The sequence below is a fragment of the Acomys minous genome (assembly GCF_964271855.1).
Source record: "Acomys minous genome assembly, chromosome: 6".
Taxonomy (NCBI): domain Eukaryota; kingdom Metazoa; phylum Chordata; class Mammalia; order Rodentia; family Muridae; genus Acomys; species Acomys minous.
In genome coordinates, this window is record NC_140487.1 from 33,103,336 (window position 1) to 33,117,044 (window position 13,709).

General features: G+C 38.8%; 1 protein-coding gene across 1 annotated transcript in view; it reads left to right on the forward strand.

The window, feature by feature from the left end:
• SEMA3C (semaphorin 3C) overlaps positions 1-13,709 on the forward strand; it is a 159,575-nt gene that overhangs the window by 105,990 nt on the left and 39,876 nt on the right. The window contains exon 12 of the mRNA XM_084787253.1: positions 10,963-11,185. Within this exon, the coding sequence (XP_084643379.1) occupies positions 10,963-11,185 (223 nt within the window). The remainder of the gene's footprint in view (positions 1-10,962; positions 11,186-13,709) is intronic.

Genomic DNA, 13,709 nt, shown 5'->3' on the forward strand with positions numbered 1-13,709 from the left:
ATAAATCCAATATCCTTAAATGGGCTGAAGGTAAGACTCAGTAGTTAAGAGCATCTGTTGCTCTTGCAGGGGACTCAGGTTTGTTTATCAGAATGGAGCCTCTGCTTACCAATGTGGAGCCTCACTACCATCCATACCTCGGGCACCAGGGGCTCCAATGCCCTTTTCTGAAAACAAGAACACAGGCTACTCACGTCCATACATACATACAGGTAATACACACACAGAGATCAAATAAAATGAACAGATCTAATAAAATATCAATTTTGATGACCTACCATGTGCTTAAAAGTCATAGAAAAGTAACACCAAAGCAAGTTAAAAGCAGTAGGCAGCAAGACTAAGAAAGACCACCACTGCAGATTTTGGGATTTTTGTTTTGTTTTGTTTTTTGAAAGACTTTCTCTGTGTAGTCCTGGCTGTGCTGGAACTCGCTCTGTGTATCAGGCTGGCCTCCCAAGTGCTGGGACTAGAGGAGTGAATCACTGCCATTAAGTTTCCTGGAAGATATTAATGAAATGTGCATTCAAAGACAATACATTCAATCAAGCACAATACAGTCAATAGATCCACAAGTCTGACTGATCCCTAGCTGAGTTACTGAGTAAACAAAACAAAACAAAAAAGAGGAAGCTTCAAAATAGTAAAGCTAGAGAGCTCCCCAAAGAAATGCACAACTGTTAGGGAATACTTTTATATCCCAGAGATCTTGATAATCTGGAAGAACTTGATAAATTATGAAACACGTATGACCTGCCAGACTTAAATTATGAAAACACAAACAACTTAAACAAGACATAACACACAAGGAGGCTGAGGCAGCAATAAAAAAAATCTCCCTAAGAAGAGAAGGACCAGATGTGCTTACTGTTCCACTCTACCAAACTTTTATGGAAGGGCTGACAAGAGTACTGATCAAGCTGTTCATAAAATTTAAAACAAAAAAGAAGGAACACTACCAAAATAATTCTACTGAAGCAGTATTCTCTTGAAGGTAAAACCAGATGAAAGCATAACTGCTCTCTTGGATAAACACAGATGCAAATATTCTTTTTCCCCCTTTTTGTTTTTATTTATTCTCCTTTTATACAAAACATCTGAACCATAGATTCACCTCCCTTACTTTTTCCCATCACTCTTCACCTCCCTTCTTCCCCAGATCCATGGCTCCTCCCTTTCCCTTCAAGAAACAGCAGAGTTCCTAAGGATATATTCATTACAAGATGCAATAAGACTAGGTACAAACCCTCACATCAAGGCTGGATGAGAGAAGCCAGGAGGAGGAAAAGGGTCCTAAGAGCAGTCAGAGGCACTCCCACAAAAACCCCAGGCTAACCAACCACATCATGTATGCAGAAGGCCTAGTGCAGACCTGCGCAGGGTCAGCTGATGGCCTCTTCAGTCTCTGTGAGGCCCCTGGGTCCTGTTTAAATGATCCCATGGGCCATGTTGCCCTTGTGTTCTTGACTCCCCTGAATGCTGCAATTGCTCCTCTCTCTCTCTTTCCTGTGGATACAAGTATTCTTAATGAAAGTCTTATAAAATATACTTATATGTGCATGTCACAAAAGCTTCCAAATGTTGGTTCACTTTATTTTTTTTATATCAGAAGGCATGTTTTATATTGCCAGTCTTTTGTTTCCTTACTGTCTTAAGATATTTTACTGCCTAGCATTTTTAATCATCCACTAAGCTTAGAGGGATTCTGTACCTCCTGAAAATTGAAACAAACAAACAAACAAAACAACAACAACAAAAAAAAAACACACACACAAAAAAACTTGAGTTTGATTCTCTGGCTATGAAGCTCAAAGTTTGAACATTGACTTTTTATGCAGAAGAAATAACTTTTAGTTACTTTGTAAAATTATGAAAATTGTTATTGATCCCTAAAAACACCACACTTAAAATGTGTCTATCACCTAGCTTGATTATAGAATCAGTGATTCCCTTTACAACAGCACCTCCTTGATGTTCCCAGTCCAAAATAACTTGGCCAAAATATGGACTAATTTCTTCTAATGCTAAGGCAAACAATCAATAGATGCAGCCATCTCAGGGTGCTTCAATTGTGACAGTAGATCTGAAGTGAAAATGGCCAAGGAGGAGAGAAGGGAGAGAAAAGCTGAGAAAATGTCGTGTGAGAAAACCCCTCTCTTTATTTTACTCAAGTTAGTTCAAATATTTTCCAGAAGGCTCACTACTAACTGATTTAAGAGTGAATTATAATTTTTTAAATGACAGGAAATTGACCTAATTAAGCTTATAATTTAATACAGAAAAGGAAAAACGGTGACTGTGATCTGGCATGCTCTCTCCAGTATGGGAACAGACAGGACAGGAGCAAGGGACTTGTGAACTCAACAGAACTCCAGACCCTTCCTCCTGTAGCTTAAGGGAAACCTCCAGAAAGCATAAATAATTGTAAAAGGGGCACGTTTGTTAAACTGAGGTCTCAGAATGTCATGAAGAATGTTCGGAAGGCATCTTGTTCCTGACGCCTAAAAACTGATTTTGTATATTATCCGCACCTTCCTCAACTGAACACATTGCATCAATAACGTGAAGGTAACCCTAGTGGCGTATTTTTGCAGCTGAATTCAGCCTTATTCCACCTTTGGCTCTTCACCCATGTGGCATCTTAAAAGTCACTTTGACATGTGCACAGGGCTTTGAGGGCCACACAGAAAACCGCTGTCTAAAAGCAGTGCTTGTGTACACTGTGGGAAGAGATCAGCCTTTCTCCACATATAAACCAAGGCCAAATTAGAAAATTCTGCTAGCAGTCCCATTTTTGAAAGCCCTTAAGAATAAGCATTTTCCTCTGCTCTAAAACAGTGTGGAGTCAGCCAGGGATTAGTGACACACATCTGGAACGGACTCTGTGCAAAAAGGGAGTAGTCAGTACTTAAGACATTTTTCTATAATGTGGTTTCTTACATCTGGTATTGAGACCACAACAGCTCCTTTAAATCCAGAAATTGTCAGATGAGTGGTCCTTAGGGAATCAAAGGGGCAGGGTGGAGGAGTGACCCCGAAACTCTGCCTAGAGAAGTATGCTTCCCCGAAGATCTGGTCACCCCACCCTGAGCCCAGAAAAACAGCATGAAGTCAGCTTTCTAACTCAGTTGCCAGTGGCTGCCTCAGCCCTGGGCTTCCTGCTTCTGTAGCCAAGAGCTCTTTAGCCAAGTGAACTCAAACAGTCCTTTTCCCCTAGGGTCAGGAATGCTGTCCTTGTGTCTGAAGTCTTCCCAATGAGGGATCAACTGTGATTGTCATTCCTTATGTCTTCACACAGTAGTCGGGTTGCCAGGTCAACCTCATAAATACATAACTTTGTTTTTAAGTAAATGACACTGGCCGAAATTCTATACCCTCATTCTCATGTTCCCTGTAGGTGATTCCTTCAAAGTGGGGTGTATGACTTTGCTAGCAAACAGTCCACCCAGCAAGCACAGGCTGGGAAGGCTGCCAATTGTGTCCTCATGTTTTCCCATAAGTATCTAAAGTCTGTGGAAGAAACAAGACACTTTTGGTATGTTGCAAAGGGCATCCAGAGACTTCAGGCTCTCTGTGGCTGAGCAAATGCATTACATTATCTTGTTGCAGTGAGGGTAAAGCTTCTGTAGACTCTTTGTATACCCTGTACATCCTGCTGAAGCAGAACCGAATAAAGTGTTCATTTTTAACTCCATTGTAAAAGCATACCAAAATCGTATCCTCTAGTAGTATCCCAAGGCGGACGTTCCCTAAAAAGCACAGCCTCTGTTTACTCTTCTACACATTTACTCCCTGATACTAGTAGTGCTTTTTCCTGCTGTCCTAAATTCGTTTTCTTTTTTTCTTTTTGAGTTTATACTTTAATGGCATTCCTTCCTTGCCTTTATTCCCTCCTAGGTCTCCCATATACCACCCCTTACTTTCTTTGAAATTCCTGGCCATTTTTTCAGTAATTGTTGTTTCATGCATGTTTTTAAAAATTGTGTGTGTGTGTGTCCTTGTGCACACATGGGTGGGTAGGTAGAGGTCAGTTTAAAAGCTTCTATCATATAGATCTTGGAGTTGGAAATCACCTCATCAAGTTTGGCAGAAAATGCCTTTACCTGCTGAGCCCTCATTGGCCCTATACACTCATTTTAAAAATACTAACTCTTTCATGTGTATGACAATGGGTCCTGAACCATGGTCTGTCATTTGTAATTTATGAGTCTCCAGCTAGTACTTTGTTGTAAAAAAAAAATGTTTATCTTCTTTGTTAGTGTATTTGTATCTAGAGAGCCATAACAATTTCTTGTTCTAATGTTCACTACAGGACTCATCAAATGACATTTGAGTAAAACAAATGTTCAAAGAAGGTAGACATATGTATTAGTTTAGAATTGTTTTGACTTGGAAACTTCCATCATAGAACTGGGGTAAAACACATGGGAGGACTAGAGGCAGCAGTCCTTATGAGCACCTGAGTGTAGCCCAGGAGTTAGGCAGGATGCAATTGTCCATGCTCTCTTCCACATGACAGTCATTGGTCTCAGCTTTTCCACTGCAAGGTCAGCATAGTCAAAGTGTCTGAGAAAGTGGCACTTAACAGTGCTTCATAAGAGCAGGACAGAATAACTGGGAAAACAAGCACTGCAGGAATTTAACTAAAATGATTTAATGATGATCTGTCTAATAAAAACAACTCACAGAATGAGGATGTTTATGTTATGACAGGGCGTACTGACTATGCCATCTTTTTATTTTTGTATTTACATCATGTCTACTGTCCTTCTTCCTCTCCAAATTCTCCCATACCCCAGCCTTCTGAAATTAATGACCTTTTTTCAAATTATTACAATCTCTCTAATAATTACTACACACACACACACTTACATGTGCCACCTACTGAGTCCATTTAATGTTGCACTTACGTGCATGAGATTATGGTCTAATCTCTGGATAAAACTGATTCTCCCTCTCTCGGGAGCTCTTCATCTAGTGGGACCTTGTGAAATTTCACATCTTCATATTGGCATGTCAGCTGGTTTTCATTAGGCAGGTCTTATTTATGCAAATGTATGGTTGAGCTCTCATAGGATCAGCCTTCCTGTCATGTCTAGGGGATACTAGACAGTTGCCTTCATCCTTTTACTCTTATAAACTTTTATTTCTTCTTATTTGGGCTTATTCAATTGTAAGGGTTATATTGCAATGAACTAACTGGGATTAAGACCCTAAAGTCCACAAATTTCAGGAATACCTTATTCTTAATCGCTGAGTAGATTTCCATGCTGTGAATATACCACAGTTTTATGGGACATGCCCCTTGGGCTAGTGTCCAGATATAAGTGAGTATATACTATTTGACTCTTTATGCTTCTGGGTGAACTCACTCATTATGATAATTTCTAGTTCAATCCATTTGTCTACAAATTTCAGGAATTCCTTATTTTTAATAGCTGAGTAGTATTCCATAGTGTAAGTGTACCACAGTTTCTTTATCCAATCTTCTACTGAGGCACACTTAGACTGTTTCCATGTTCTGGCTATTATGAATTTTTTATCTTAGCCATTCTGATGGGTGTAAGATGGAATCTCAAAGTCGTTTTGATTTGCATTTCTCTGATGACTAAAGACTTTGAGCATTTCTATTTTTAATTTTATTAATTTATTCATATTACAATTAAATTATTATCCCATCACTAGTCTCTTCCCATTCCTCCTTCCCTCCCGCTTTCACCCTATTCCACTCCCCTAGGTCTATGACCGAGGGGGACCTCCTCCCCCACTATATAGTCATAGGCTATCAAGTCTCATCTTAGTAGCCTGCTTATTCTTTCTTTGAGTGGCACCAGGCCTCCCCAACAAGGGAAGGCGGTCAAATATGCAGTACCAGAGTTCATGTCAAAGTCAGTCCCCGCTCTCCACATAACTGTGGAGAATGTCCTGTCCATTGGGTAGATCAGAGTAGGGGTTCGATGTTTACTATTGTATTGTCCTTGGTTAGTGCAATAGTTTGAACAGACCCCCTGGACCTCGATCCACCTGTCACAATGTTCTTCTTGTAGGTTTCTAGGACCCTCTAGATCCTTCTATTTCCCCATCTCCTATATTTCTCTTACCTAGAGTCTCAGTAGGATGTCCTCACATCTATCCCAATCTCCTGGTAAGTAAAGACTTTCATGGGATATGCCTTTTGGGATAATGCCCAAGTATAAGTGAGTATATACCATCTGAGTCTTTCTGCTTCTGGGTTAACTCACTCATTATGATCATTACTAGTCCCCTCCCCTCCATTTGTCCACAAATTTCATGATTTCTTTTCTTTAACTGTTTCTCAGCCATTCGATATTCCTCTGTTAAGAATTCTCTAATTCTGAGCCCCATTTCTCAATTGGGTTGTTTGGTTTTCTGGTGTTTAATTTCTTGAGTTCTTTATATATTTTGGATATTAGACCTTTGTCAGATGAAGGGTTGGTGAAGATCTTTTCCCAGTCTGTAGGCTGTCACTTTGTTGTGTTGACAGTGTCTCCTGCCTTACAGAAGCTTCTCAGCCTCATGAGGTCCCATTTATTAATTGTTGACCTTAAGACCTGAGCTGTTGGTGTTCTGTTCAGGAAGTTGTCTCCTGTGCCTATGTGTCCCAGGCTCTTCCCCACTTTTTCTTCTAACCGATGTAGTGTCTCTGGTTTTATGTTGACATCCAAAGTTTGTGGACAAATGGATTGAACTAGGAATGATCATAATGAGTGAGTTAACCCAGAAGCAGAAAGACTCAAATGGTATATACTCATTTATATCTGGCACTAGCCCAAAGGGCACGTACCATGAAAATCTTTACTTATCAGGAAAGTGGGATAGAGGGGAAGACATCCTATTGGGACTCTAGGTGAAAGAAGTATGGGAGAATGGAGAAATAGGAGGAGCCAGAGGGTCCTAGAAACCTACAAGAAGAACATTATGGAGGATCTGGGCCCAGAGGTCCTGCTCAAACTATGGCACCAGTCAAGGACAAAATGTGCAGTAAACTTCAAACACCTAACCAGATCTAACCAATGGACAGGACAGTCTCCACAGATGAGTGGAGAGTGGAGAGTGGGAACCGACTTTCATATGAACTCGGGTACACCATATTTGACCACGTCCCCTTGATGGGGAGGCTTGGTGGCACTCAGAGGAAGGATAGCAGGCTACAAAGAAAAGACTTGATACCCTATGAGCATATACAGGGGGAGGAGGTCCCCTCTCCAGTCACAGTCATAGGGGAGCGGAGTAGGGGGTAAGCGGGAGGGAGGGAGGAATGGGAGGATACAAGGGATGAGATAACAATTGAGATGTAATATGAATGAATTAATAATAAAAAAGGAAAAAAGACCTCATAGTCACTTATTTTTTGCATTTTGACCAATTATGAGTCTCTAGACTAGTACCCATCTTCTGAAAAAAGAAGGTATAAAGACACATACTTTTAATACAGTTAGGAATTTCATTACTTTTTGAAAATATCAAAATAGGAAGTTCTCCTGAAGCGAGATTGGTAGATTTGTAGCACAGGCCCTTATGTCCAATTAGGTAGCTAAAACTGGACATATATCTATTATCCTAAACATCAACCAACTCTGAAGAAATAAAAACGCTTAGTGTGCTACTTAAACTGCTGAAATATCTAGAAGAAAACATAGCTTGTACTATTTCTAGGTCCCTGTATGATACTTACCTGTGCTAGAAGAAGATAATAAAACTTTTATGCACTAATGGTTGTCATTATTATGCTGAGGAACCTCGCCAGTGCAGATACAGTTTAAGAGGAAGAAATCTGTTTGTTTGTTTGTTTGTTTGTTTGTTTGTTTGTTTTTGTCACCATTTTTACAACTTGATTTGTCTTGACTGGTAATCTTATGACACGAATCATCAGAACGATCTGTCACCAGAGTTACTTCTTTTCTAAATTTGGGAGACTCTTATTTCTAAGGTCCATTGTGCATACATCACAAAAGTCTGAGTGTGAAAATGTAACGATCCCTGATTTGGGGATGACAAGATGGCCAAGCAGGTAAAGGAACTTGTCATAGAAACCGTATGACCTTAATATGAATCCTGGCACCTATGTAAAATGGAAACAGATAACTGACTCCACAAAGTTGTCTTTACACTACAGTACACAAATACACAGACACACACACACACACACACACACACACACACACACACACACCACTACCACCACCACCACCAATATCAATAATAAGGGTAATAATAAAGATAAAGTTTTTTAAACTACTGGTTTGTGTTACCTATTTAACCAGCATGATTTTAACAACCTCAACAAAGTTTTCATTACGAGTTTCTTTATCTTTAAGTATAAGTTCTAAATAGGGCACTAATCATTTAATTAGAGCATCACATTTATGTATATAACAATGAGTGAAAACAAAGCTAATAATTTGAGAGAAATCAAGCAGAAACATATGGGAGAGTTTGGAGGGAGGAAAAGGCTAGAAGTAAACTATATAATTATAATCTCAAAAAAAAAAAACCAAAAGAAATACTTTTAAAGATAATCACAAGTTAAATTACTAACTGAAAATTATACAAATTGCCTAGGGGTATGTGCTAACTGGGTTCGGGTTTTTTTTTTTTAAGAATATACCAAGAAGAGTCCTTACAAATACTTAACGAGATGGCTCAACACAGCAAGCCATAATTAGTGGTGTCTTCTGAGTGTCTCGAGCTGCAGAAATTCCCCTTGCATTGTTCTTTCCATATTTTCATTCCGTGGCAGCATATTGCCCCTTTTCCACTTTGTGTGAGGAATAAGGGATGAAAACACCATAACCCACACTTTGAAGACATATGGAACACAACTGTCATCTTAGAACAGCCTGAAATTAAATTGTTTGTCCCCATTTGGCCTTCATTTTAGGAAATTTATACACAGAAATATTTAAAAATAATGTTTTTTTCTTGTAATAAAAGTATATTCCCAGCTCATAGGATAATCCAAGGACAACCTTACTTTTTATTTTTTTAGTCAGCCATTTTATTATTTCCATTTTTTTTTCAAAATAGAGAAAGTGTGTGTGTGTGTGTGTGTGTGTGTGTGTGTGTGTGTGTGTGTGTGTGTGTCTGTGTCCTATAAAAAGTTTTCGGTTAAATTGATCTTGGTCTAAAACTTATATTCATGATGATAATAGGTTTGTATTTGAATTTTGCTGATAGATTTGTGAAAATGTTTGTCTCTCTGTGTTGTTCCAAATTCTCTGATGTCATTGGCAAGATATAGCAAGGGTTCAACACAGAGGCTGGCACATTTTGCTTGGTTTCTAATGCTGTTTCTCTTTATTAACTAAATTGGAAGTAGAAATTGGACAAATTTCACACAAAACTCCCCATTTCTGTCTTCTGTTACAATCTGGCCATGTTCACCTTATGCTCTTGTTAGGAATAAACAGTTGGTTTTAAGGGTTCATTGTCAGCTTTGAACGAAGCACAACTTTCTAGTGGGTCACAGTCCTTACGGCGTACCATAGTCACCAAGATGCTAAGAACAGCACTTTTGCTTTGTTTTTTATTAATGCAAAACCTCCTTAACTATTAAGGAAAAACTAAAGTGGAGATATTTTATTTCAAGAATAATATAAAACCCAGTTTTGTTTCTGAAAGTAGTTATGTTATGAAGTATTTAATAAATTGAGGTACATAGCATTTGTACATGCTAACGTATTGTATTTGACAATTTGGCTCACAGGACTTAATACTTGGATGCTCTTTATGAATGAGTTCAATTTTAACCTGGACTTTGGTCCTGGGTATCAGAAGAACTTTCTTCCTCTGAAGCCATTGTCAGGCCCCTTTCCAGAACTGGAAAACTTTCTAGTTATCTGTTTTTCCAATATCATCATTGCTTTCTACCTCTCCCTGAAAACTTCAGGCACTAACCATCCCTCTAACAGACAGAGGAGACTCTCCCATTCCAAATGGTCCTTATACCAAAATTGCAGGCCAGGTCATCTAATGAAGAATATAATCACTCCTTCAGCTATGTTCATGAGACATCAACTATTGTCAGTTTTGTTATATGACAAAAGAATTAGCAAAATATATAGATCCACTTGCTCTTAATAAAACTTACAATCCAGACAACAAGCTTGCAATACAGATGAAAGCGATCAATATGTAATTCGCCATTTCATAAAGAGTGTGTGAAGGAAAATCCAGGTATGGAGACAGAGGAAAGAGCTCGTTCCCTATATGTGATCACACAGAAGGAAGTAACTTTTAAATAGAAAACTGAACGAGGAAACAGAGGGAGCCCGAGCCTAGGCTGGAACAGTGGATGTCAGGTGGATAACACTAACCACAGTGGCAAGCTTGATTCAGTGCAGAGAGTAGCAGGCAGGCCATTCTAAGCTGTTGGGGTTTTGCTCTAAAGCTAATGGACAGGAGGACACTGTCTTCCAGCAGGGAGGCAACAGATCTCATCCTACACACTAAGCTAAACTCCAACCTCAAGATCTCTCCAGGGAAGGGAAGTCATATGGAAAGAGACTCTTTCTTCATCAGAATTCCCATTGAGTATGATAATATATTCTAATTTGTATTAAAGTGATAGCAGCATTAGTTTGTGTCCATAGGTATTTTTATCACCAGTAAACTTCCTGGTACAAAATAGAAAATAGAAGAATGACTGATGAAAATAGTTAAACGTTGGAGTATAGGGCAAAGTGCATCAACTCCTCTGTGAAAACACTCCAGAATGAGGGGATAGAAGTCATTCAATTATCTAATGAAGTGCTTGTTATATGTTAACTTTCTACAGATAGCCATCTCTTTCTCTAAGGCCAGACTACTCACTTCTTCTCAGTGGATCTCCAATGTACCTAAACCAAGTAGACTTTTAAGTGTTTTTGGAAATGACTATTGTTAAGACAAAGAGCCTGTTTTATTAATTTATTTTCTTTTATTTGTATTTTTTTTTTTTAGTGCCCAGGAGGGGCATTTACACCCAATATGAGAACCACCAAGGACTTCCCAGATGATGTTGTCACTTTTATTCGGAACCATCCTCTCATGTACAATTCCATTTACCCCATCCATAGACGGCCTCTGATTGTCCGCATAGGCACTGACTACAAGTACACGAAGATAGCTGTGGACCGTGTGAATGCTGCCGATGGACGATACCATGTTCTGTTTCTGGGGACAGGTAGGTGTTTGAGCTCAAGTGTTACTATAAATGAATGTGCAGTAACTTAGGTAGAAAAGTAAGACCAAAATATTGAGAGTAAAAGGACACCAATGTTTCCTTTGGTTTAGCTTTTAGTAAAGGATATAATCTCCCCCTGCCTCATTCTCCACAACTGTAAATGGAGTTAACAAAATAAACTACTTATGAGATTATGAGATACAACTGAAGTTCATATATTCGGCATCCAAAATAGCTCCCTAATGATATTAAAGTCAAAATTAAAAATAAAGAACTAAATTAGGGCTTAGAAAAAAGTTTTATACAGGAATATAGCATTCTTCTGAACTGGAACAACCTCTGTGATTTTTTTAGTCAATACTTGGAGTCATTTTCATAGTAATAATGATAGATCAGATATTTTCTGTAACATTGGCAAGTGACTTTAAAGATAGATAAATGTTTGGAAATATTATACATATTTGGAAATTATTATTTTAATAGAACCAGAAATTCCTAAGTTTTCAACTTCTTTTTTTTTTTTTTTTACCAGAAATGAAATGAAAATAGTCTTACTTACTTGCCTTACTCTGGATGAAGAGTTCTAAGTGTTTTATAGCATTAGTTCTCACAGTGTGGTCCTCAGACCAGCAAGATCAGTATCACCCAGACCTTGTTAGAAGTACATTTGTAGGCCCTCCTCCAAGAACGGCAGACATGAAACCCAGCCATCTGTGCTTTAGCAAGCCCTTCTGGTGCTTCTAATGCACGCTATGTTTGCAAATCACTAGAAGGGAGAAGGGAGCCTTGGCCCACTGGGCTGACAAGATCACAAATTCCATCCCTGCTGGTCCCCATTTACACAATGTCTGCAAGGTTCCTCCATATTGTCCAAGCAGCAGAATTTCACACACTTACTCCCTTGTAGGCAGCGATATGGATTTCATCAGTTGTCCTTCTAGAATATAAAAACAACTCCGCGAAGTTACACAGTGTGTCTTCTAATTAAGGAAACAGATATAAAACACGCCTGTGAAAGCCATTGTAAAATGTGGCACTTGTGGAATATGTAGTCGGAATTGTGGGAGTTGCTCTCAGATTTCAACCAGCTTCAAAATGTGGTAACTTCTTCTTGGCTAAATAAAATTTGCAGCCTGCTTTTCTTAGGAAATTCTTATTTTACCCCTTCTTATAACTAAAACCCTGGATCTGAATCTTCCGTTCACACATAATTTTTCGTTTGAAATCCTAGAGACAGAGAATCTTCTAAAATGTATTCTTTGGCACGTCTGGAAGGTTCTGCATGTTTGCTGGTCCCGCTTTGTTTTCCACGACTTCCATAAAATCCTTTCTCCCCAGTCTAATCACTCCTTACCCCTCGACTACCCTGGCATCTCTAGGACCTTTGTCGTCACTTATAGTCTTAATCCCTAGATTCTTTCATTTTATCCTGCACCAACATTGACTTAGAAATCTTCTTCCCACCCGAAAAACCATGAGTGAGTATTCACCCCCCCTGCCAATTCTATTTCATTGCAGATTTCTCCAGAGCCTTGAATGTTCCCATTCTGTAACCACCAAAATGCCTCCCTCCTCTTGTACCATTGTACCATGACATTTCAGGGCCTCTCCCTGTCTGTTGCTTCAGCTGTGTGGCATACATTTCATGTCCTCATTATTCTCTACCTGGAGGCTCTCTCCATGCCCTCCTGTTCTTATATATTCTTTGACCACTTTAATTATGTATCATGTGCAGACAAATCTTAAAAGTGTGCCATTAATCCTTGGCACCCTAATGGTTGCATTAATAGTTCAACTACTGTGGTGCAAACTCAATTTATGCTCTTCCAAGACATTCTAACTACTACTTAAATACTTTCCCATATTGCATTTACTATGGTACATTCTTCTCTTGCTTTGATCTCTGTATAATCTATAATTTCTATATAGGCACATCCCAGGGTTTTGATAACTCAATAAATATTTTCAGGCTGATTTTCAGAGTATGAGTATGTCCACTGTTACCCAGGCAATAAAATGAATTTGTGCATGTTCCCCCCCCCACCCCATGAAGACAATCTTATTTGCAAATTCATATGTTCTAATAATGATTCTTAAATTACTACAAAGATGTGTATTTAAACTAACAATATATTCAAGGTGGTATTTGCATAAAAAAAAGCCCTACATTTCTGGAAAGAAAGCTGCAGGTTAGAGTCCTGTTTATCTCATTTATCTCAGTGGGTCCTGTTAGATGATGGTCATCTTTTTGCCTCCTTTGAAGGTTGTTTAGAAGGTGGATGTTGGTGTCACAGTGGGATTGCTTTGTTGTGAAAAATCTACATATTGTATGTATCTTTCATGGATGGAATGTTCAAGTCTTTTGAAACTGTTCAGCAATGTTTATTTAAATAGTAGACAGTAAGAAGCACTCTGCAAAGATGCTTTGGCTTTTCTCCCCACAAATTCTGGCACCTTGACATGGACTTTTTATATGTGTACTTAAACACGTGTGCTATTTCAAAAACTGTCTTTGGGCATATGC